The 25124-nt window shown below is 37.7% G+C and overlaps 2 protein-coding genes across 2 annotated transcripts in view; one reads left to right on the top strand and one right to left on the bottom strand.

Moving 5' to 3' along the window:
* LOC124159354 (sodium-dependent serotonin transporter) overlaps window positions 1-25124 on the top strand; it is a 110095-nt gene that overhangs the window by 64774 nt on the left and 20197 nt on the right. The window contains exons 3-7 of the mRNA XM_046535119.1: window positions 13106-13260; window positions 13444-13511; window positions 15601-15739; window positions 18035-18169; window positions 20261-20364. Of these exons, the coding sequence (XP_046391075.1) occupies window positions 13106-13260; window positions 13444-13511; window positions 15601-15739; window positions 18035-18169; window positions 20261-20364 (601 nt within the window). The remainder of the gene's footprint in view (window positions 1-13105; window positions 13261-13443; window positions 13512-15600; window positions 15740-18034; window positions 18170-20260; window positions 20365-25124) is intronic.
* Window positions 22815-24679, bottom strand: LOC124159353. The gene is made up of 2 exons (XM_046535118.1): window positions 23409-24679; window positions 22815-23317 (listed from the first exon to the last, which is right to left on the bottom strand). The coding sequence occupies exons 1-2, from the start codon at window positions 24622-24624 to the stop codon at window positions 23001-23003; spliced, it is 1533 nt and encodes a 510-aa protein (XP_046391074.1). The 5' UTR covers window positions 24625-24679; the 3' UTR covers window positions 22815-23000.

Genomic DNA, 25124 nt, shown 5'->3' with positions numbered 1-25124 from the left:
TAATTTGATTTTATCCGCTGAATCGGTTTTATATATACACACCGTGTAAATAAGTGAAAATTTTGTGATAATACATTACCAACCCTGAAAGCAATTAGTTTTTCTCTGAATGAAAGGACAAGCAAACATAACATAAGCTGTAATAACTGTATGACAGGGTTTGAGCCCATTCATGAAATTAATCTCATGCACTCCGTGACCACTGTAGAAACGCCTTGTCCGCCACTACATGTGCTGTCGTCAAATCTTTTTTGGTGTCCATTCGGACGCAGCCATTACTGCTTCCCTTCAGTGCTCGGTCCTTGTGTCAATAACGTACGGTCGCTTCTCGTAGTTGGCTAGAGGAATAGATTTTCCTAGCCTCTTTCTCCCTTCGTGTTCAGTGTGAGTGGTTTTCACTCCATAATATTCATGAAATCCCAAAAAGTTAAAGGGCAGTAATAGTTTTGGTCCAAGTAAGAGGATTGAACGTTTTCCGCACACTTCTTTTTGGCTATGCCGTTCCTTGCTTGAAATGAAGTGGACGTCCTGTCGAAATAGCCTGAAACCAGTCGGTCCAGGAACACTTGGAAAGGATTGCGCATGAATAATACAATGTGACCGTACCATCTTTTTCTGAGCGTTTCGTTTCAGGAATAGGTTTAGCTATTTCTATCGTCTTAAGGGCAAGGAGGAAAAAAAGACACGGTTTATATTTATTTTCAAGCTCTAGTAGCTGTTTAATTTCAGCTATCCTGTGCTTTATTGTTACAATTTGTTTTTCTATTACATGGTGCGCAAAGGCTTATAACATGTCCATTTAAATCAAAATGCATACTTCGATAGATCGAATAATTATGTTTCAACTGTCATGTATCTAGAAAAACGGCTTACTGGAGCCATAATGACTGACTCAATGTGAGATATATTGTTTTTTTTTAACTTTTGAAAGAACAACTTTAGTCCAATATTAAAAATGATCTAACCATGTGATTTAACGGAAGTTGAATCACTCATATCTGGAGCAAATTGGCTGCACTCATGACCACCAATTACTTATACCTGTAAATGACATGCCACGCAAAATTTCCTGGTGAGTTAAGATTAGGAATGGGGTTTACATGAGGTTTTCTTAATAATTAAAGTATCGATATGTTTTCTGTAGAAGGTCGCTGAAATGTTTAGGGTTTATCAAGTGTTGATATGTTTAAATGTCAGAATGATTTGGTGATAAATTTATCTCTTAATAGTTATATTCTATGTATTATAGATAAGCAAAATAAAAAAAGCAAAATACTTATTCTAATTATTCTTAACCTGAAAAAGTCCCTCGATTACCATTTAAATGTTCTATGATTAAATAAAAACGTCAAATCAATTTTAAGAAGAAATAAAACTTCCAATTTTTAGGTTTAGTGTATCTACTTGTCCATAATTTTCATTAAGAGTACTCTGAGTACAGAGAGTACTCAAACCATGTGTTATAAAATAAAATCCAGCCATCCAACCACCTTGTCTAAGCTTGCTTAGAAATTCTAATGAGATAGATTACTGATGCTAATGCTAATCACACGGGATGAGTTGGAAAAAGTGAGTGCTCACAGTTGCGTGTCACAGTTTCAGCCTGGAAAGTTCCCTTCTTAAAAACTTTCGAGTAGTCCCCATCAAGAAAAACCTTCCATTCTCTTTCTTACGAGCGCACTGTTTCTCGAGAGCGTCGCCAAGAGATGGGTTGGAAGTGAGGGGTGGGGGTTTTTGAAGGAAAAAGAAGTGGCAGCGAAGGGGGTGTAAATAAAGGGCAACGAAGTGAGATAAGGGAGAGAGGGAGGCGAGCGGATGAATAAAACAAAAGAAGGGGGACGATCGCATTTACACACACTCGTATTTATTGAGAGGGAGGCAGTTGGGTGTGGGGCGGCGGCATGAGGAGGAAGCGACACGCGGGCCCCGCTTCATTTGTCTTCTTCGCCGAGGTTAGATGCGCTGAGGGATGGGACCCCTATGACCCTCCCTTCCCCCTCCCGCCATTTATCTATCCTCGGGCCTTCTTCTCTTCCCGGCCGATAGCTCCTGCTTTTAGCGCCTCTCCCAGAAGCGGCGGACTCTTCGCGGAGGTCGTCAATCAGTCGATGAGGCATCCGATCAATCACTAAAGAGGGCCGGCTTATCTCTCTCACGCCTCCTCCTGCAATAAATGCATGATTATGCGCATGTTAAATCGGAAACCTTGGCGCAAACGAATGCCCCAAGGAACCCTCTCCGCTGAGTTTCGCAGAATAATTGTGCCATCCAAGGGATTAGGGCGACTGAGATTCGGCACGTAGCTCGATTGGCTTAAGTAAGGAGATGTGAATTTCAGCTAGCTGTAAAATTGTGAGAAACATTTTTTTTTTTTTTTTTTAATATTTTGGGATCATTTCATTAAATTATTTTAAAATGTCTCTTGAAATTAAGCTCATTTTTGGTCGGTGAAAGACGTTTTAAGTAAATATTATGTTTATAATTTACATTTTATGAAATGCTTGCTCCGTCCAGTCATGTACAATATAAAGTCATATTTACAGACTTTGGCAATGGGTGATTCATGAAGCATTTAACTGTTGGTGTTGGTCACCTTCAGAAAATGCATCAGTCCAGCATGACACGGTAGCATACCTACATCAAAACTTGCCTAACAAATGTCGGTAAAATGATCACTGCAATATTAAAATATACGAGAAAATCCGAGGAACAAATTAAAAAGAAAAAGATACATGTATCAAGCAGTGCGTAAAAATGCTTATATTTTCAACTACGAGAGGCCAGAGTTTCAACTTCGTTCGAGAACATTTTATGCTCACGTTGACTTGGAATCTCTGTGGCGAACTCATGAAACTATTTGGCCCAAAATAAAGGAAATATCGTTTGAAAATCAATCTTTTTCTCGTGAAATTTACGGTATTGTAATATTTCATTAATAATGGCGATTCATTGATTAATAAAGTTCTTAGGTAAGATACTAAGAAGTAAAATAATAATGATGCTCTTAAACGATACTATGTATCTATGATATGAAACATTACATATGAGATATGCTATTATGATATTAGACCAAAGTTTGGTAAAAGTGATAGCATGCACTGAAAAATCGTGGATTTACTCTAATGTATGATTTTTAGATTTCATCCATTTGTCTCCATGAAAAGAGACCTTATCCTGGCGAAACAGCAGAAGTAAATGCTTAAGCATTTGAGAAATACTTTATTCTCTTGGAAAACCATTTGGATGTGAATAAATAAGACGCGAATTAGAGAAAAATCAATAAATTTAGTACTAACCGAGTATGAAAAGATTGAATTGCTTCGCAAGTATTACCTCATAGTAAATGGAAATTATTTGGGATGGATAAAACGTATGGAACCAAAGCGAAACGAAAATGTCGAAAAAGTGAGTTAAAACACATTAAAGTAAATAAGCCGAATTTTAAAATGTGTAAGTATCGCTTTAACACCATTTATGTTCATTTTGATGGGCTATTTTTCACATTAATACATGTAACAGGTTGATGCCATTAAATGCAATGAATCACTTATAGAGGTGACTTCCAGGGAAAGACAATCAAATTTCCTTTATTCTGGATTCGCTAAGTTAAGCCTCAAACGCCACTCAGTAACTTTCAGATGTTTTACCGCGTTCTTTTATTTCCAGGATATTTTGTCAGAAATCGTAGAGAATCCATTATGTTCAAGATCTTGGAGAGTAATTTGAAATTCAAAGTTCTTCGTCCTCCTCAGGCGTTCTTAGCCCCCAAAAACTTTTCCATGTGTATTCGTATATTTGCACTATTATATAAGCTAATCCATTTGATACATTCATGGTGAATTAGATCCGTTCATTCACAGCAGGGCATTTCACAATAGCGTTGTCAGATAACTAACTGTATGAGGGGAAACTGAAAGATTTCATCATTCGTGATCGCTGTACATTAAGGTAGAATTATTTTTAAAATATTACAAGAGCTGCATAACGTCATATTTATTTAAAGTCAATTTTTTCCTCAATATCGGCCCGCATAGATTTTAACTACCAAATCGAATTAAGCTACGCTATTGTATTGAACCATAAGTGCTAGCCATGCTTGAATCTGCTATGTCACACCTACTTAGTGCTGAAGGATCTTGATTATAGTCATGTCCACATAATAATAGCATGACAAGCTGAACAACTGCCAGCGCTGCGAAGGAGGTATCACGGAAAATCACCCGTGTCTTCACTCAATTTAGATTTTCAATGCAAATGAGATTGAATATTTTAAATAAATAAGGTTAATTCGGATTCCATACTGACTTTATCGTCATCCAATCGGTCCTTTCCTCTGTTGTTTATTCATCATCCTGAACTTCTAAATGTTGGCAAATTTCCACTAAAGAATGGATTTCCTACTACCATTCCTACACAAGAAGTTTACTATCATTGTATACATGCCTTCGCTTTAATAATCCATGTTCATTTCTGGCATCAAAAGCAATAGCTCAACACTGACCATACCATTGAAGCTAATTTTTGTACGTGTCACCAAGTCTTTTGATTAAAATTCTACATCATCACCCTCACTGGTCAGCAATCCTAGGATAGGTGTAACGTAACTCTCCACTCAATTCTCGTATCGGATCTTTTCACTCCTACGCATTTCTTCTCTTTCACATCTTTCTTTACCTGTTCCATATATTTTGTTTGAGGTATTCCTTTTCCGTTTTTGCCATCCACTTGTCCCTCGACGATTATCTTCATAAGGCCATCATGCCTGAATATGTGGCCTATAAGGTTGTTCCGTTTCCTAATTAAGGTTTTCATGAAGCTTCTCTTCTCTCCTACTCTTCATAGGACTTCCTCATTACTTACTCGGTCGATCCATTTGATATTCATCATTATTCAGTAGCACCACATTTCGAAGGCCTCTACCCTTGCTTTCTCCACTGCTGTCATTGTCCATGCCTCACTTCCGTATATGTACATACATACTCCAAATATAGGTTCCTATAAATTTATTCTTTACTTCCATATTTAAATTTTCGTTTTAATTGCAGTTTTTGATCTCAAGAAAAAATAGTTTCTCTGGCAGATCAAGTTTGATTGGTCTAAATCATTTATTTCTATAGAGAGAATTTTTTAGTCTTGAATTGTGGTTAAATACCGTTAATATCACTAATTTTTTTTTAAGCATTTCCAATTCAGCATGAGTCTATTCAACATTCTTTCGAAATAGCTTTTTCATGTTATAAATTTACCGAATTTAACTCACCGTAACCATGGCTGCAACATTGGAACTCATTCTTTGCTCCTCTTTATTAGGCTGTAAGCGTTGGATTTGTAGTACAATATTTCTGGAGAAGAGCTGTTTTCTCCATCTCAATTTTTTTCCGCGTGCTTATTTCACTTGTAGTGTGACACCTTCTATTTGCGTGGACGTATTTGCACGTTATCGTAAATACTCTATTTATCCTGAGGAAATGAATTGATGACCCAAATGATTATCTCTCTTTAATTGCAAGTAATTCTTAGTTTTTGTTGAAATCTGTAATCTGATTTTTTCTCTGATATCGATAACTGTAGTGAAACCCGAAATCGTAAGCTTATGCAGAATAGCCATGAAAATGCAGAAATTATTACAGGAAAAGATATTGTACTTTTTTATTGCCTTGTTTATTTGCCATGTTAGAACTATGCTTAAAATCGTAGAAGTGACGGAAACTTTTCAGGAAAATGGAAATATCAAAACTAATGTAAGATTACTTTTTTTACTATTTACACCAATCCGTTTAGTCTGATATTCATTTTTCAGGGATATATAATGAGGTTCTAACATGACGTTCTCCATGTCGCTCTTAATGATATCCATTGAGCCATTCGCAATGGCTAAAAACAATTTAAGCATAGCGCGCAGCCACCCGAGTCTCTACCGGCTTCCAGCCTAATTCGCCTAAAATCAGTGTAAAGCTTTCTCCAGCTGTTTTTGACGTATCGTGCGGCTTAATTTTGTATTTTACTCATTTCATGGATAAAGTCCTTCTGCACCGGATCCCATATGCTCGCTGCATATTCCAGGTGTGGTTTGACGAGTGCGGAATAGCACCTTTTTTTTTACTTTCTCATCCGAAAATCATCCCACAATACCCTTGAAGAAACCTAACTTCGAAAGGGCTCTGCCAGAAATACTCCTTATATGCGTTAGAAATATTAATGTAATATCAAACGGATTTTTATTAAGACATTTAGACTGTTAATGGGATGACGATGCTTGCTATAATTCCTAGTCATTTAAAAAATTTTGTTCCAGTGTCACATCCTATTGGCGGTTAAATTTAAAAGGCTATTGCCACTTATTGGATCAGCGTCTTAAAACTCCCCTTTGTGCTTTGTGTCGGCCTGCCATTCGCCCTGAGGCCGCTGCAGTTCGCTCCCTTCAGGGGTGTCAGACAAACAGGGCGTCCATTAATCGGTCTGCCGCTGGATATCTCACAGTTTCATCCTCAAACCGCATCCCCTTCCTTTATCCTCCTTTTCAAAGAGTGAGGATTGGTTTCCGATGGTCACACGATCTACTCCTAACGCTTCCGATGGAAACGTTTCGGCCATTCTCTCTCCCGCCATATCGACGCCATTATAAATCTCTTTCTCGTTCTCTCTCCATCGTTTTGGCCACTAGGATAAAAGAAAAAGTGAGCGGTATCACCTTTCCTTTCGGAAAAGACTTTTTTGGGGCATTCCTAATTTAAAATATGGCCTTCCTCTCATGTGGTTTTTAACAGGTTGGGTCCCCTTGAAAGTTGATTCTTGATGGCTCCATTATATTCCCATGAAAGTGATTCAGCAGATACTAAATTATAGTGTCTTTTCTTGCTCTACTTTATCCACTAAGTGCTTGGAATTCCTGTTCACGCCGTCTTGAGGTATTGACTGAGGAGGATTCGGGCTAGACATTAAGCATTGAAAATAGATTAAAAGCATTTAATAACACTATGCTGTAACCTCAGGATATAAAAATTTCCGAAAACCTAGTATCTATCTAGAGGTGAATTATTGTTAACGGTAAATTAAGGAGACGTAATCTGTTCATGATACTCATGTTGTATAATATAATTTGGAAATTCAGCTGGCATACTGATATTCTTTTCCAACCTTTTTCAAGTTTGTCTAGCTTATTCATCCTTTTCGCTTCGCCGAATGAGCATTTGCTAATTTTAGGAGGCTGACTATGAGTATTATTTGGGGTGGAGAATAATTTCATTTTTGTCATATAGAAACGTTTTTTTCCCCTCCATGGGGAAAATGTTCGTAATGGTGATACTCAGTCTCCTCAATTAAATTCTGAGGAAGGTTATCGTCTCCAAAATTGATGTTTAATGGTCGCATTTAACCCTTTTAATATTCCTAATGAGTGCCTGCATCTGGCTGGGTGGCGAATAATCAAACGGAATATTTTTACTAAACTTTAGACGAAACTTCTTTGGCATGTATATTTGTGGAGCTTTGGAAAGAGTTTTAATATTAGTGAATTAGGGGTAGATTGGTCCCAAAAAATTATCTGAATTCAAAATTAATTAAGGTAGCGAATTTTTGCATCATAAAACTGTCTATGGGTACTTACATTTGAATAATGAAAGATATTGATTTTTGCTATATATTCGTAGCTGATCTGCTCGGATTTCTAATATTCCGCGTTGTCGAAATCAGCAGTTTTTAATATTTGACATTGAGCTCATCCCACATCATCCGGGCTTGACTGGCCTTTCGTGTCTATAAACTTTTGGATCTATCTCCCTTTCCGGAACTCACTTGCAATTATAACGGTGCGAATCTCTTTTAGGTCATCCATCACCACTCTTTTCCAGCCTGTTAATTCTAGCCGTTGAAGATTCGCATTTGTTCTCGTTTAACGCTTAACCTCCAAAATTATCTCATTCATCTCAATCCATCTCGGCTCCTCCTTAGCCTCTTCCGTTCTCACTGCTAAATGCAGTCAGGCCCTCAATAATAAGATCGTGTTCATTTAAGTGCATGGCTGAGGAAAGTGGGCCGTAAGTGCGAAACGTTATCGGTTCTAAGTGGCTCTAAAACATCTGCCTCCACCAATCCGCAATTTATTGACCCAGAACTCGCCGCTGTACGGAAGTAAATGGTTGCGGTCATCAGGTATCTTTGTTTTTCCCTGGCCAATCTTTCTTCATTCTGTTAATAATTTCTTTTTGGATGCTTCTAGAACTCTTCCGTTTAGAAGAGCCCTGCATTTTCAAGAATTCTGAGGAAACCTTTGTAAAGCCTCCGTACCACTTTTCAACCCAGAAAAGATGTGATGGCATTAACGAGGTTTAACTTAAAGGTTAGAGGAAATCAACTGAAAAAAAATATGGTAGCAAGCATTGGAAGCACATATTTTTTTCTGTACAGTATAAAGAATAGCTGATACTTTTTATCTCACTCATTTAGTGATTCAAGCTCCTGGTTGGTTTGATAAGTGAGGGTAGAGCTCACCCCTAAATAAGCTTCAAGCGCATGAATTTCACTCATTTAGGGTAGGGGACCAGTTCATTTCCCTGGGCTACCTCGTATTTCGAGGATATAATTCTTGTAAATTGTCCGAGGTCTTCACCCGGAATTGGAACCCGGAACACTTAGACCAAATACCAGTCGTTCTACCCACTTAAATACACCCTCTCAATTGTTATTATCAAACCATTGTAAGAGAGAAAAATATACATAATTTTTATTTAATGAGAGACGTTTTCCATTGTATACCTGATCGGAAATTGGGAAATCCGGGTTGAAAACTCGCCAACCTTCATTCCTTCATTATGAATTTCATCCTACATATTTCAACTTTGTACAACTGCGCGCAAATTAATTTTTTTACGCGTACAACTGCGTATAAAGTTGTTTAATTCCATACTGCAATTTTAGGGCAATATTGTAGCGTGAACTCCAGAAACCCATCAAAAGACCCGTCTTTCCTGCCCCCCTCTTTCAAGCAAGTTATTTCTCTCCCCCTTCCACGGCACGCTCCCCTTTTTTTATCGCATTCCCCATCCTCCAGTCATTTGTTTGTTTGGCACACAGACCCCGCTCCGTTAGTTCCTCGGGAAGATCTTTCGGTTTGCATGGGAATCCACTCCTGCGAATGGGGGGGACCCGAAAATCGTTTCTGCCCACAGATTTCTCCCCCTCTCTCTCTCCCATGGTCCCAGGCCTAGATTCAACTCCCCTCCCTCCCTCTGAGAAAACCACTTCGGTGAGGCCGCAATGCTTTCCAAACCTCCCCTTGGTCCTCTGAGGTCTCCCCGCCATCCGCTGCCGCTGCTTTTTGCATCTGAATGACGACGGGAGACGAGCAGTCCTCACGTTTTGACTCGGAGACGCACTCGCTTCTCTGTTGACTCTTTCTCCCGCAGACTTTTATTCCGCATCTCCGCTTACAGTTCGCAAACCGCGCATCCAATGAGGCCACGGTGCCCCGCGCTCTTAAGTCCCATCTTCGTCGAGTGCCCACGTAGTACTTGGTGACTAGCTTTTTATTCCTGCGTTGCTCTCCGTAGTTTTTACTTTTCGTTTCGGTCGTTCTCCTTGACTAAGGGACTGAGGATGTCGTAATACCTTCTGATCTGATCATTGGGTCGTTATTTCTCTGTGGTGCACTTGAACGATCCTCACAAAAAATAAGAATACATGCAGACAGTAATAATGCAAAAGTTTTAATACATAACAGCACTGCGGGGTGCATGGTCATAACATGTCTTTTCCTGCGGGATGATTTTCATTATTACAGTTGTCACTGACAAGACACAAATAGTTTTGCATGTGGAACATGTAGAGTCAAATGTTTACAATATGGGTTTGCAATTTCTATGCACGGTATCATAATTAAATAATTTAATTTGAACATTCCCTCCCTCTACATGCTGTGAGATACCTATACGCTGCTTCTCCACCTTCTGGTATAAAAAGGGTATAGCTTCTTCCAATCTACGTTCCTAGATACATGACCCAGCAAATATTCTCTCCCGTCTTTAATCAGCATAATAAAAAGTTATTTTAATAGGATTGTACTAGACTAGAACGTTCTACCGGCATAACTGTTTGAGAATTTTCAAAAAAATGTGAATATGTTTTTGAAAATAAAGAAGAAAAAGTATATATGTAGACAAAAATTATAACTGTATTGTATTTTTAATATTTTAATTTAATAATAATAGCAGTTCTTGGAAACTAGCTTTTTATTCCTGCGTTACACTCCGTAGTTTTTACTTTTCTTTGCGGTCGAATAAGGATGTCATAATACGTTCTGATCTGATCCTTTGGTCGTTGTTTCTGTATGAATCGTTTATGTGTGGTTTTACGGCAAACAAATGGAAACAAACGGAATTAGATGTGTTTTTCCGCGGGATGATTTTCATCTGAACTTCATGGACTGTTGCCCCTGACTGGTTACTTATATTTTTGGATGTGGAACATAAAGAAGCGGATTTTCGCAATCATAGTCCACAATTGTCATCTTCTTTATCGTTTCTTTAGTTTTAAATGTGGGTGTTTATTCGAAAATTTGCGTTTAAAGATGTCTTTGTACTTTTAAATATCTATTAAAATCCAATTTAGCCTCGATTTCAATGTGGAGGAACAAACGATCTAGTTTAGTAAGATAATTAATCAATGCTTGTATTAACCATAGTGTAAATTTTAATTCTTAAACTTTTTTTTTTGCGATTTCCTGCTAAACATATCAAGAGAGAAATTGTTGATCGAAATTAATTAGAAATGATAGATTTTTTCGTGGTTAATGGGTATTTAAATTTTTACAGTGAATAAAGAAGAATTCTCCTATTTATAATCATCACATCAATTGGCCTGTATAGTGTTTCCATCCAGAAATCTCGCCCTCTTTCAAATTTAACCAAACACCATTTTATACTTGGCTTTGAAAAAAACACTGTGAAATCATCCATAGAGGATCTACCGATTGGCCAATGGCTATTTTTTCTGACTTAATGAATGGTTTCCAGCATTGATATCAACAGTGCTGCTCCCTGCTAACTTGTTTGCATATGCTTCGCAATACATGTTATGGTTTGAATGCATATGATTCTTCTAGTAACCATTGGCATCTGCAGATGAATAGTCAGTCTTATACACGCGGCAAAGCGAAATTGTGGAAATGAAACGTCACACGTGGTTTGGACAGCTTCTAGCGCTGTTATGCAACCGCCTTGACGAGTATACAATGGTAAGTTGCATGCGCTTCAGGATACTAGGTTACACTAATGTCACAGGTGAGGTTCGTTAAAAGTTCAAGGTCGTTTACCCATTCATTATTGAAAATTTATAGAAATGCTATCAAATTTGGTACATATTAATTTAAGATAATCTGAAAATTTATGAGTTTTTATGAGTGAGTTATTTGTCTGAAATAATTTATACCTTTGAATCACACCTTAATCTTGGTACCCTAAAAACTTCGCGATGATAGATTAGGCCACTCAAATTATTTTTGAGTGTGGAACATTCAGATAATAATTCGTCAATCAAGAATTTTACCATAATTAGATTGATGTGCAAGAGTTTGTTAGTTTTTAATCGTGAACAATAGCCTCAAATGCCTGATTGGTGACATGGTGTTCCGGGTTTCGCATCCACAGCTGGTATTTTTGGTTCCACTATGGCTGCGGAGTAGCGAATGCCAAGAAACAAGACTTATCTACTTGCTGCTTTCAGATTCAATTTAGTTGTTGTATCCACATAGCTATAATGTAATTTAATCAGCTGTATTACTATCTCAGTGTAATTATATAGAAGAGCGCTCATATGGTTCTGCGCATGAGGCCAAGGTTTATATGGCAAACACCTGTATATCGTGATCACTCTGATAGGTCATATTGCCTGATTTTCGCGATAGCATTTGTTTTCATGTTGTTTCTTTCAATTGGAAGTTCCATTTCCATTAAATTAAAGACTCACGGCGAAGAAAAGTAGCAAGATTTTTTTTGTATCAGGAATCGGGAATATTTTGATTGGTTATCAATTTGCTATCTGGTTTCATTTTCCTTAAACCTTATTGCCTGGAAGAGCTCCTGCTGCCTCTAGCGGAAATTGAAAGGACCGCGATAGCGCTCCTCCTGCAATGTCACTCTTAGATGCTGATAGCTCACTAATCATTCAATAGTCAATATTCATTTTATTCTAACATTAACAATGTTCTTTATTTTAGAAAAATTAACTCATATTACCAAATATTCGTCAAGTAATACAATGAAAAGGTGAAAGCACACATAATAAAGATTTCCTAAAGTTTTGGATACATGCTTTTAGTTGTTTTTGAGACCTAATTTTTTTCTAACCTACTGCAAAATCAGCAAAAATGTCTCGGCACTTTTAGCACAGTAATTTGAAAATCGGTTGGCATCCAAATGGTTAACAATACGGAAGTTGGGGTTTCAATATTTCCCTCGCCTTTTGGTCACTAAGCAGCCAACATGGGATCTCTTGTATTAATTTAGAGATACAGTATGAATTATAATTTCATGTAGTAATTCCAAAGAGAAGTTTTTGATACCTATATTTTGTATATTATTTAGACCTATCCTTTGAGTATACTATATTTCTGCTAAAATTTCTCAGCAACTTGTACCAGAAAGCGTAGAACGGCAGAGAGAACAAGAGGTGGTGTTCACGGAGGAGGTTGTCTGAAGGGCAAGGCAAAATTACCACTGTGATGTAGGCTACTAGGGGAAGATAGGATCGTCAGGTTGGCCAACCCAAGAGGGGTATTTTCAACCGTTTACCTTATGGAAGTACATCTCGGGCGGTTGGCGGCAAGTGCAAGCTTTCCCAATGGATTCCCGAAAGAAAAGTCACTTTTCCACATTCCCATTTTCTCCCAAAAGTTCGCCAAAATCGACTCGCCCGGGCCGAAAATGGGATTTCCCAAGTATTCCACGAAATGTTTACAGATTTCTACTACATACATAACAGTTATCAACATGACTGATCCCAAAAATTCTTCGTATAAGATATTACGATGAAAACTCAGAGAATATTCTCTATATGTTCATCTAAGATTTAGTCATTATATCCGTGCTGTTTTATCGTTCTTTTCTTTTAGGAATCGGCTACGCCATCTGCATCATCGACACCTACATGGGGATGTACTACAACACGATCATCGGCTGGGCCGTGTACTACCTGTTCGCCTCTTTCACGTCCGAGTTGCCGTGGACCACGTGTAACAACACTTGGAACACGGCCAACTGCACGCCCGTGATGACGCTGGGCGATGACGATCACGTGCTGGTGGCGGCGGCGAGCGTGTCCCAGGCAACTGTAGCTAGTCCGCTCTTCATGGACCGGCCCGAGATGGCCTACTACAAGGACATGGTGTTGGGCGGCGGGGGTGGACTGATGGGGGCGGACGAGGGGTTGGGGGCCCCGGCAGTCTTGCAGGGCGTATTTGACTCCGTCTCCGAGAACGTCACCAGTGCTACCAGCAGCCCCGCCAAGGAGTTCTTCGAGTGAGTGATCCCTGTTTTAAACAAATTCTCTAGTGTAGCCGAGATGTCATTTCGCTCTTTACGCAAAAAATGTTGCATTCGCGGTGAAAGTATATATAAGTGAAACATGGACATGTGAAAGTATAGAGAGTATATACAAAGTATATAAGTATATAGTTTTTTTAGAAACAACTGTTGCCGGCCTCGGAGATGTCTGGGTAAAATCCTCGCCTACCAAACAAGAGGCCTCGGGTTCGAGTCCCACCTTGGTAGGTTGACTTTACCCGGGGCATGGTTGTTCTTGCATGTGTCACACATAGTTGTTGAAATAGTTGTTGTACACCCGACGTGAAAGGCCTATGTGTGCTGTTTTCGGTGGCATGGAAATAAATAAATATAAATAAATAATAAGGTGTGGACAGTACTGCTAGCTGATAAAATAGAATGAAATAATGAGAAATCTCATTGAATTTCAATTAAATAAGTGAAAGACGGGCATGAAATAATTGAAATAGAAATTAAACTTGTTTGGCGGACATACTTATTCAAGCTATTGTTGTTAGTTTAGGCAGTTTATAAAATTCACAAGCTTATCGTAGTCAGGTGCTCACCCCCAAAAAATCGTAATTATAACACATTACCAGTAGGAAGAGTGAGTCGAGTCGAGTGAGTCATCCTGGTTAAAATTTATTCTTCAGAAAAGCCATTAAATTATTTCGTACGTGAAATTTAAAAAAATGTATTTCCGGTGAAATTATAGTGTATTTTGATATGAATAAATGCAGTTAAGAGTGGACACTACTGCTTGCTGGGAAAGTAAAATGAGATAATGGAAAATCTCATTGAATTTCAGCAAAATATGTATATGATACAATAGAAATAGAAATATAAATTTGGCTAATATCCTTCTTTAACATGCTGTTGCTGCTTAATACAGATCGTTATATTCACTTGTTTAACGTAGTCAGATTTTCACTACTAAAAGTTCTTAATCAAAGCGGATTTCTTCAGAAACATGCCCTGCCCTATGAAGGAGTTATTCGAGTAATTCATCAGAATTAACACTTTTAAGTGCATTTCTTGACTTTATTTTTTTACCCCAAGCATATTTATGTATCTGTTCCCTAATTTTTCCGCATATCGGACCGCATATATATCTTTAATGCTAAAATATAGTTTAGTATTGCAATTTTTACTGCCTATAATTTTAACTTTTTTGCACTTGATTGTTGCCTTAGTTTCAGGTGTTGTGTTGTGATGATATAATTTTTGATAAAGAGATGTCGGGCCGATTTCATACGATTCAATTTTTCGCCGCCCGCTGTTCACGTCTGAAGACACCAATTACACTTATGGCTCTTTTAATTCACAGCGCAGCGCCGTCTACGGTGGACAGCGAAAAGTAAAATACTTTCATTGCGAAGTAAATTCTGATGCTTTCCCGGCGAATATATTAAAAAAAGGCTATTTGGGCTTCCATCCGGGTGGAATATATGCCTGTTTAATGATTTATATATAGACTTTGCGTTTATTAATTAAACAGTCATCGACGTGATACAAGCGAGAAAAGAAACAGTTAAACTCCAAGAACACCAAAATAAATGTAATATATTTAAGAATGAAACAAAGTATTACGAGAAAAGAACACTGAAACATGAACAAACTTCAATTATTGAAAATGAGGAAATTAATCACTAAGTTGCCTGAGGTACCACAAAACGAATGAATTTGAAAAAAATGAACCATCATGGGACATTAAGAACAAAACAGCAAGAAAACCAAGATGGCAGAAAATGACAAAAACAAAAAAGCATACCAGCATTTTTGGCAACTGATAGCCATTAACAATGAATGCTACCTTATTATTATCATTCAGTCACATATAATAATCAAACAAGACAATAACAAATTGGTTACAAAAACACGAAAATCCAACAAACCACAAAACGAAAATATATACTACATTTGCAAGTTTGGCAGAATGGAGGGAGACCACCCGGCTGGAAGCCCGAATAGCCTTTTTTGAGTGCTTTCATTGCGATCTAAAGCTGAGATGTATGTAACTATGTAATTATATAGCATTACAAGCTCCAGGGTGATTTCTTTGCAGTCGGAGTGTGCTGGAGTCCTACCGGGCGGACGGACTGGACCGCATGGGCCCCATCAAGGGGTCGCTGGCCCTCTGCGTTTTCGCAGTCTTTGTTCTCGTTTACTTCTCCCTCTGGAAGGGTGTCCGAAGTACGGGAAAGGTGAGACATACCCATTTATTTTATCAGGAAATCATGTAAACTAAGTAAAAAATAGTAGTCATCGCAGGCATTTCTTGGTGGTAATTGTAAAAGAATTCTGTTTTGCTGGTGAATTTGGGAATATTTATTGGGTCCAGCTTTGGGTGATTAGATCTAATGCTAAAAATATTTTCTGCATCCAACTTTCCTTCATTTTCAAGACGTGATATTCCTGCTTTGCAAGTTTTAAATCCGATTCAAAATGGCCGATGATGTCAAACAATAGAGTTCGGAAGCCATGCGATCGACTGACGTGTCCCGCTGGCCGTTGAATTATTTTCAGGTATTAAGGAATAGAAAATAATAGTATGTACTTAAATTTTTTGGATATTAACGAAGCAAAATGGATTCCTAAATTAATAGGCCCAAGTAATTATATATGCGGCAAAGAATTTTTGCAATGGTCCAATTGCATTGGTGAAACTTACAGGTATTAATAGAAATAAGTAATCTATTTTGAATCTAAAATCATGCATTTTCAATCAAATCGGCTTTCAGTACAACTTTGCCGTCATCTAAGAATGAGACGCTGGCGATAGCAGATAATTTGAGTGGAGAACTAGATGCTGAATGAACTAGTTGTGTTGAATATCAGGTCGCTCTAAAAAAATGAGGATGAGATTAAAGAATTTTATATAATATCTTGAAGAAAACAACTATTTGGTCCTCTCACCACGAATGCTTTCGGTGAAGGCTGTTATTGTTCTCTATCACGTGAATTTGTTGCTTAAATATTTCCATATTGAGAGTAATTTCCGAGTTTGACCTGAAACAGATTTTCAATTCATTTTTCGGCTGCTATACGGGTGTATCGCATCCACGGCTTTGTAACAGCAAAATTAATCGAAAACTACCTTTCTATATGTTGCAGCTTAAGTCATTTACAAGATGTATACGAAGCTTTTTGTTTTAAAGATCATCAAATTTCCATTATTTATGCAAATGTAAGATTTCGTCGTATCCCTTTCAAGTTGTCCTATGAAACCACCATTTATGCCGTCCTCTTTCTCTCAAGCTTGTCATAAGGAATCGAATGTACAGAAAGGTTTTGTATGAAAAACTTTGCAACGAATAATAGGTATCAATACCAACCAATACCGTTGAGAACAATAGCAAACTTCATCGTTTATAAAGCCAAGGCTGTTAATCTAAGATGGATGCAATGGTTATTATGGATCACGGAGTATAAATTATGATATATTTTCTAACTGTGACGAAAACATATCGCAACAATCATTCTGTGAAGTGCATGCAGTTATTGTGGCATAATTTCCTCTGCGCTCAATGCTGTAGCTGGGCCGGCACGGCGTACCCCCTGAAATCCAAACTCGTTATAAGTGTACCGGTTAAACTAACTTTTCGCTTTAAACTACCATACTCGCTACCCATTCTCACGGCTATTCGGTACCCGAAACGTCGGCGCTCTTACATAACCTTACCTGCGCGGTATCCCGAGAAGGGTTTATACATGTTGTATGCCGGGAAAGTTTAAAATATTATATACCTTTTTACATATGTAAAAAAAATAATCCTACTGTAAATCGCCAGATAGATTGCAGAAAGAAAAATCGGAAATTATTATTTACTTGTTCAGAGTTATCTCGTGGCACAACTTGGAACAAATATAAGAGTTGGAGTTTGACATTTCAATCGCGGCCGGATGTATAATACATGTTCAGCTGTTTGCAAATTTTGGTGAGTACCGTATTGCTATTTTTGTTTGTATATAAAATCTTGTCATCCAAAACACCTTATTATCTTTATAAAATGATTGTATGTCACCAGAGTGAAACTTGTAGAATAGTGAAAGCTAGAAGACGATTTAAAATTCCAAATTTCCGAACTAAGGTGTACCATTTGTTAACCTTAAACTGTGCGATAAGAATATGGAATGAAATAGCGACATTGTTAACTGAAACACTGTAAATCAGTTAAAAATGAAAATGTATGCTTATTTACTTGAAAATATAATTGTAATTAAAATACTGTAATTCTATGCATCATCAATAGGTACTGTAAAATTGTATTTTCACTTCTTCTTTGTCGTTCACTGCTGAGACTTATTTGAAAATGTATTATGTTCCATAGGACAAGGTCCTAGGAAAATAAATTTGTTATTATAACTATTATTAAATTTTTCCCAACTCCAGCACTGTCTGCACTAGTAATTGTGGATGTGCAGCGGGAATTATGGTTGTTAATTTCTCATAGGCATGAATATGTACACAATATTTTTAACGCCTTTTACTCCTGTAGGCCGTATGGTTCACGGCGCTGGCGCCCTACGTAATATTGTTCATCTTGTTGGCCCGCGGGGTGACTCTGCCCGGCGCCGAGGATGGCATCCGATACTACCTCACGCCGCAGTGGGAAAAGCTCAAGCGCTCCAAGGTGAGACCCCTTTGGGTCAATCCAGGGAGAGATCTTTCTCCGACATTTTTGTATCTCTCAATTATTCAACACTTTGCTTGCCATGGACGTAATATTACGTCCTACTAATCCTTCTGAGGATTGCCATGGGCGTAATATTACGTCTTTCCATTTAATTGGCTTTATATGCGTGAAGCCGTAATATTTCGCCCGTGGTACTTTTCCAGTTTACTGCTTAGGGGTTCTGCTTTTTCAAAAATCAACTGCTCGATGGAAAAAGAGTTCACTTTATGTGTTGAGGACGAAAAGTCCTCTGTAGCTACCGGCATCCTCATCTTAGGCCACTTAGTGTGAAATTTCTTTGGGCCAATGGACCGTTCGTTGAGGGTGCATTGACCCTTTTTTTCATCCAGGATTTATAATGCTTTGCTTGGAACAAGGCTTTTTTATGATTTCCATGCTTTAAATAGTTCAAATATGAGCGTATTAAAAAAATTATTATGCATGTTATGGTGGTACATCATATGTTGCAACTTTTTTATTTTTCAAAAACAGTAGGTTTTCATTGCTAAATTATATACTTAAAAATTAGCAACAAATGTTATTCAATTCATTAACAAAGAAGAGCAAAGTCCATTTTAATTGAAATGTACATCGATGTAATTATATTTTTGATGCTAATGTTTTAAAAAATGTACGATTTTTGTAAAAATGGCTGGATTTTTCTGTAGGGCTTTAAATTTAGTAGCCGGCACTCAAAGTTTTAAGTTGTTACAATCAACTTTGCATTCCAAAAGCGTCGACCTGTCTGTGTTTCATAAATATTTAATTGAAAAGTTTACTTTTTTTTAATTTTAAACTTTAATTTAAACCCATCGTGTATATCATAAAATTAGCTTGCCAGATGCCAATCGAAACCTTTAAGTTCTAAAGGGACCAGGGAAATATGCTAGCCCCGCTACCCTGAATATGAGTTATTTCCACACCTGTGGCTTAGTTGGAGTGGCGTCCTCTTTCACCTATCAAAACTAACCCTTCAATTGCACCACTGATTGATTTATTTACGACGTGTTTTGTCGTGATATACTTTTAAGCTATTTATTCTCTGGTTACGATTTTAGGCTCAGTGGTCCATTAATTAATTTTCTTATTTCTAATAGGGTAGTTTCCTTTATCAAAGAAAACGAAAGGCATTGATGGCGATTCGTTCCCCAACATTAGTGTATTCATAATATACAAATTATTTGGTTTTAGAAATTCCAGTGTACACGAATGTTAATGGTCAGTTTTAACCTCATTTGAAAAAGACCTGATTGGCGCCCATGCGATTTCACCCCACATGACGTCACAGGGATCAAGATTCTATACGAGTCGTCAAGGGTTTTACATCGTCAGAGATTACCAATGCATGCATGTGGCACAGAGCTCAGGGAAACGTACTTAATAATCACCTATTAAAACTGCCTATAGTCGGAAAGTTTCCTGCCTTTGATAGGGTATTAGTAATCATTGTTTGAGCCAAGCGCTACCTGCATCGTGGCGGTGCTCATTGCCTCGCACCAAAGTTGCCTCACACAGCGGCAACCGGAACCAGATTGACGTCACTCGGGCTTTTTCCAGCATTCATACTTAGTTGTCGCGTTTTCGTGCGCTTGAAAATTTTCACTTTTCATTTTATCGCGAAAATAGATATCGTCATTTGAAAATCTAAAAGAGCGTGAAATACGTACTCCAGGCGTAATAATATTTCGATTTAGACGTTTAAAAAAATAGGAAACCACCCTATTCTTAAGGTGTGTAACATTAGGCATAAAATAAAAATGCTAAATTAAGTTAGACATTGCTTCAACCTTATTAGCTATCAATAAAATACATTGAATAGGAATTATGTGCCTCTTCGTCACATATATTTGAGAATAAGTTGAGGGGACAGTTTTGTCGATCTACTGCAATAAGAAAGTGATCATGTCCTCACACGTGTGTGCACAGTTCTTTTTCAACATTTCAATTTGACCATTTGCACTTGACCCGTGAGACGGCGTGTAAGTCTTATAAAAGTGCTCCCGAGTCACCGATGTGTCTTTCAATTTGTTATCTTTCTTTTATTTCTAGGTTTGGATAGATGCGGCTTCACAAATATTCTTCTCATTGGGTCCTGGGTTTGGAACATTGTTAGCTCTTTCTAGCTACAATAAATTCAACAACAACTGCTACAGGTAAGTTTATTTTTCAGACTTCAGTTTATCCTCTTGACTATTACCACCGTATATAAATATTCCATAACCAATTGAAATTAGTTTCTGTGTATCTTTATTGATGAACTCTGAAATAATTGACCATTCAACGGTATTTTCGCCCTTAAAGTAATGGAAATAGTAATATTAGTATGAAAAATATTTTTCGTTGAAATGGGATTTAATAAAATTTATTTAGCAGCAGGTTTCATATCTAAAACTGCAGAAATGTGACTATTACATTTTCTTGGTTATTCATTGATGATATTATCCTGCAGTTACTTCTGACGTGGCTGCTATTATTGCGAGAAGGTTTTCATCGATTGATCGATTATTTATAACGCTTTTACCTTAACGGTAAAAAAAAGAATTTCCCCTTGAAAAGAATTTTCTAATAAAAATTAATATGATGCATTCATCCTTTTATTTTTAATTTCATTGGAGATATTCTGAGGCGGTGACGTTCAGGAAAAAAGCAATAACCTCGTCAGCCAATACTTGGGCGTTCCTCTTTTGTCTTTCTAGACACACTTATTGTTTTTGCTCGGGGGTGCGTCTCTTTTCTCCCCGTCACCCCTGTTATTCTGCCGTCGGGGGCGGGACGTGTGCCCTGGGGGCTAGGGCAGCCACCGCCTCAGACCGAAGTTGCATGACGGGAAAGGAGCCTTCTCCGTAGCATTTTAAGCGATGCTGATGTTACATTCTCCGCTTCCCGCTGCCTGGTTACAAAGTGAAACTTTAAAAAGAGGCTCCTTACCCTTGATTAAGGAAAATTTAGTATTAGCAATCGAAAGAGTCTTGCATGGGTGATTGGTGAAGGAAAGTGTTGGGAAGTAAAAAAACTACGCTTTGTTTCATACCGTGGTACCGATAATTCGTTCAGAATTATTTATTTATCTCAATAACCCCCGAGAACAGCACAATGTGGCCTTTACATTGGGAGTTTTAAACAATCAACAACAGACGGTCACAACACTCATGTCCTGGAAAGGGCAACCTACCCAGGCGGGACTCGAACCCGCGACCTTTGGTATGGTAGGCGAGGACTTATCCCCACCGCCACCGAGGCCGACGCCGTTAATTAAATGTCGTTATCGCACTGGAGGCCTTTGTAAATGGTGTTTGAAGTTGAAGCCACGGCCGTTACTGACAAAAAATATGGAATGTGGAGATTTTCCAAATGCGTAGTTCCGCAAAGTTATAAGGACGGGTTACTCCCACTCGACCTAACGTATTCTTTTACCATATACTCTATATGCCATGAATTTATGAAAATGGTATCGTAAATTGTAAGCAAAGAATGCTCGAGGAAATCAAACTGGTAGACAGGAAATTTTGCATCCTCAGAAACCGTTAAGGGCGTGAATGAGCCATTTTAGATCAATGAATCGTAGCCACCAATTTTCACTATTTGCTTTTTATAGGTAAAATTATTCGCCAGGGACATTTCAAACAACGAGTATTATTGGCTAATCTTTCAATTTGGTTGATCGATCATTGATGAGTACATTCCTTATTTTTGACTATTTACCTAAAATATATTGGTAACTGTTGACCATTATTTTCATTTAACTCTTTGATAGGTGTGAAGTCTTTGGAGAGAGTGAAGTATACAAATTGATTAGATATAAAATTTTGTAGAATATAATAAATGAAATTTTGTGCAATCCTGCTTTGATTCCGTCAAGTACACCTGTCGAATTGATAATGATGAGTCTATTCAGTTTAGGCAGCCTAGGTGATTGTTTTTGTTTATTTATACTATCTTATCATTAGATGTATTTTTTAGATACTTCATTGAAAGGCACCTTGCGTTTCATTACCACGTATAACGAACGTTTGTCCCCACTGGATGAAAGAACAACTTTCTATACCCATTCCTCATTTTTTATTTACTTTTTCACTCTTTCTATATTTTACGTGACTTATTACTTATTGGCCCAGGCACAGTGATATTTTTTCCGTTATCTATACCTAAAAATTGTCCACTCTCGTTTTCCAGAGACCGCGAAGGCAGTGTTACTCAAGTTAAGTGCAATAATAGCCATGTGAATGTATAAATGCCTTAATTTTGGCACGAGCCAGTGTCTCCTAAATTAGCACCGAGTTCTGGTATCACTTTAGCTATCGATTCTCGAGTTTTCAGCGTATTGTGAAATGTTATGGCATTACCGTTCCATTCTAACAATATGTGTTAGTAATTTTTTAAAGGTATTTCCTATTGTAACTTACGTGATTCAGTAAGGGTTCATCGGTGGCTAATTTTCTCCTTCCTCTGAAAAATTTGACAGTCACGCTCGCTAGCCTTAAGTTCTCCTCTTGAAGAATTAGATTTCTAAATCAGTGTCCACTAGGGTGTCCCAAGACATAATGGAAAATTTTTTTTTCGCGAAATCAAATACGCATACCCTCTATTTTTTTTCTGTTTGGCCTAACAAACTCACATAATAAATATTATTGCGATTAAATTATGATAACACGTGCCGACTTAATCCCAAACATGAGAAATGAAAATTTGTCCTGGGTTAGTATGGAAGGGTTCCAGAAATTAATGCTTATTTATTAAATAAAACAACAATATGCCCAAATCGTGTTTACTGTTTGACAAGTAAATAAAATTACTCTATAAATTTTCTTTTTAAAGTTTGCTTTTTGCAGTCAGGATAAATCTTCCGGTGTTCTTGTACGCAACGTAACAAAAATTGCTTTTGTTCCTCCTCCACCGTGATTACACCGTGGTAGTCTTGGATCAACTTGACCGCTCTTTCAGCTGCATCGTTGACTGCCCTCAGCGTTGAAACCTTCTTTCTGGCTTCTTGAAACGAAGCATTACTTGACCACGTAGCAGGACATTCGTGTAGAAAACTGTCATCAATTTTGAGGCGATCGAACAATGACTTGCTTCTGACTGAAATGAAGTCGTAGATGTTTTTCTCTGAAATATAACAAGAGAAAGTCAGTTCACAAAATTGTGATCTAAACAGAAAACTAAAGAAACAACTTCTATATTTACTTATTTAACTTACCATACAATGGACCGCAAAGTTCTTCCTTAGATGGGATGTAACGTTTGCCATGAGTTGATAAATTCTCTTTGGTTAAATTTTCAACCATTTTGCCTTTAGTTTCTTGATCCACATCATCGTCAAACAGTGACAAGACAGAAATTTCATCAGTCAAGTACCATAAATGCTGGATTATCTTCTGTAAAGCTGCTTTTGAGATGCTTTTATCAATTTTTTCGTAAGCCTTCATTGACTTCAAAAAGCACAAATCTTGGTAAGGTGCTTTTACTGCCAAAATACATTGGAGCCATGGCTTGACATAGGATGTCACTATGAACAGGCAAACGTCTAACAGCGCTGTCTTATCCTTGATCGTAATTTTGAATTGATCACTTAGTAATGATATTTTTAGGGAATAAATTGCTCTCGCCATCCATCGAGCTTGGTGCATAGCACCTGGAGGTCGAATTTTAAATTTTCTCTGTGTATCTCCGCCTAAAAATATCACAGAAAGCTCTATCAACTCTCGATAGTCATCTCTGACTATTTCTTTGGTCAGTTCAGTTCGGTAAAACTCAAGGAGATTGTCAATTTCGGAAACAGTCAGGTGCAATGCGAGCTTTTTTTTATAGCACTGTGCTTTATCTGGATCGACACCATTCCAGTTATCTCGGAACTTTTTGAAGAGTGGAATGTCGGGATTTGCAGTCACTTGACTGATTTTTACTTCGAACACGCTTTTTAACACCAATTCATACACGTGATGGCGGCAAGCAAAAATGAGCATATCTCTATTAAGTTTTTGTTCAAGAAGCACACAGGCGCCATTGATATGACCCGTATTTGAAGCCGTAGTATCACAACAAAGAATTTGCACTTTATCTTCGAGATTCCAGTCTACAATCGCGTTCCAAACAGCCTGCGCCTGTCCGCTTCCTGAAGAGCTTTCCAACCTTGGCACATTAATAAGTTGTTCTTTATTTGCATATGAAATAACTATTGGAAGACGTTCTTCTTTTGATTTTCGAGTATCTAAAGCAGGCAACAGTTTGCCATCCCAGTGAACAGTCACAACATCTGGTACCTCGTTTTGAAAACGAACTTTTATGGCTTCCGCACGCTCTTTCCGTTTTTCCGTACGAATTCTTTGAATCGAGGACTTACTTATAGGAAATTCATCAGTATTATATCCAAGTGCCTCAATGGTAGCTTCAAGAATAAACACTGAGTCTCGCATGCTTAACTGACATCTATCTAGCACTGCTACTAATTTTGGAGTAATGAAATTTTTCCGCATAGTTGTTTCACTGGTTCCGGGTTGTTTGTTCTGGATCAGAGTTGGAAAATCTTCTTTTAAATGCATGTCATTTTCATTAGAATCAGAAGATGAGTCGTTTTGTAACGGCTCATTAGATGATGTTGAAGGAGTTGAGGTGGAAAAATATGTAGCACGTCGCTTTTCTTCTTCAATAGTTCTGAGGCGCGCCCTTTCCTCTTTATAAGCCAGTTTTTTGTCCACTCCTGCTAAGTGACCAGGCCGACCTGGCTCTCTCTGTCGCTGTAAGAAGATTCTGTCTTCATCTATTTTTATTAATTGAAGCGCATCGGCGTGTGCAATGTCAAACAAATTATCTAAGTTGTTGACAAATTGTTGTCGGCGCTGCTTAAATACGCTTTGGATTTTTTGCGCATTTTTTTGTAACTCCCTCCAAAATTGATATAAGTTCACTAGTTTCT

Source organism: Ischnura elegans, chromosome 5, assembly GCF_921293095.1.
Source record: "Ischnura elegans chromosome 5, ioIscEleg1.1, whole genome shotgun sequence".
Lineage (NCBI taxonomy): Eukaryota > Metazoa > Arthropoda > Insecta > Odonata > Coenagrionidae > Ischnura > Ischnura elegans.
This window is presented reverse-complemented; position numbering and strand designations above follow the sequence as displayed.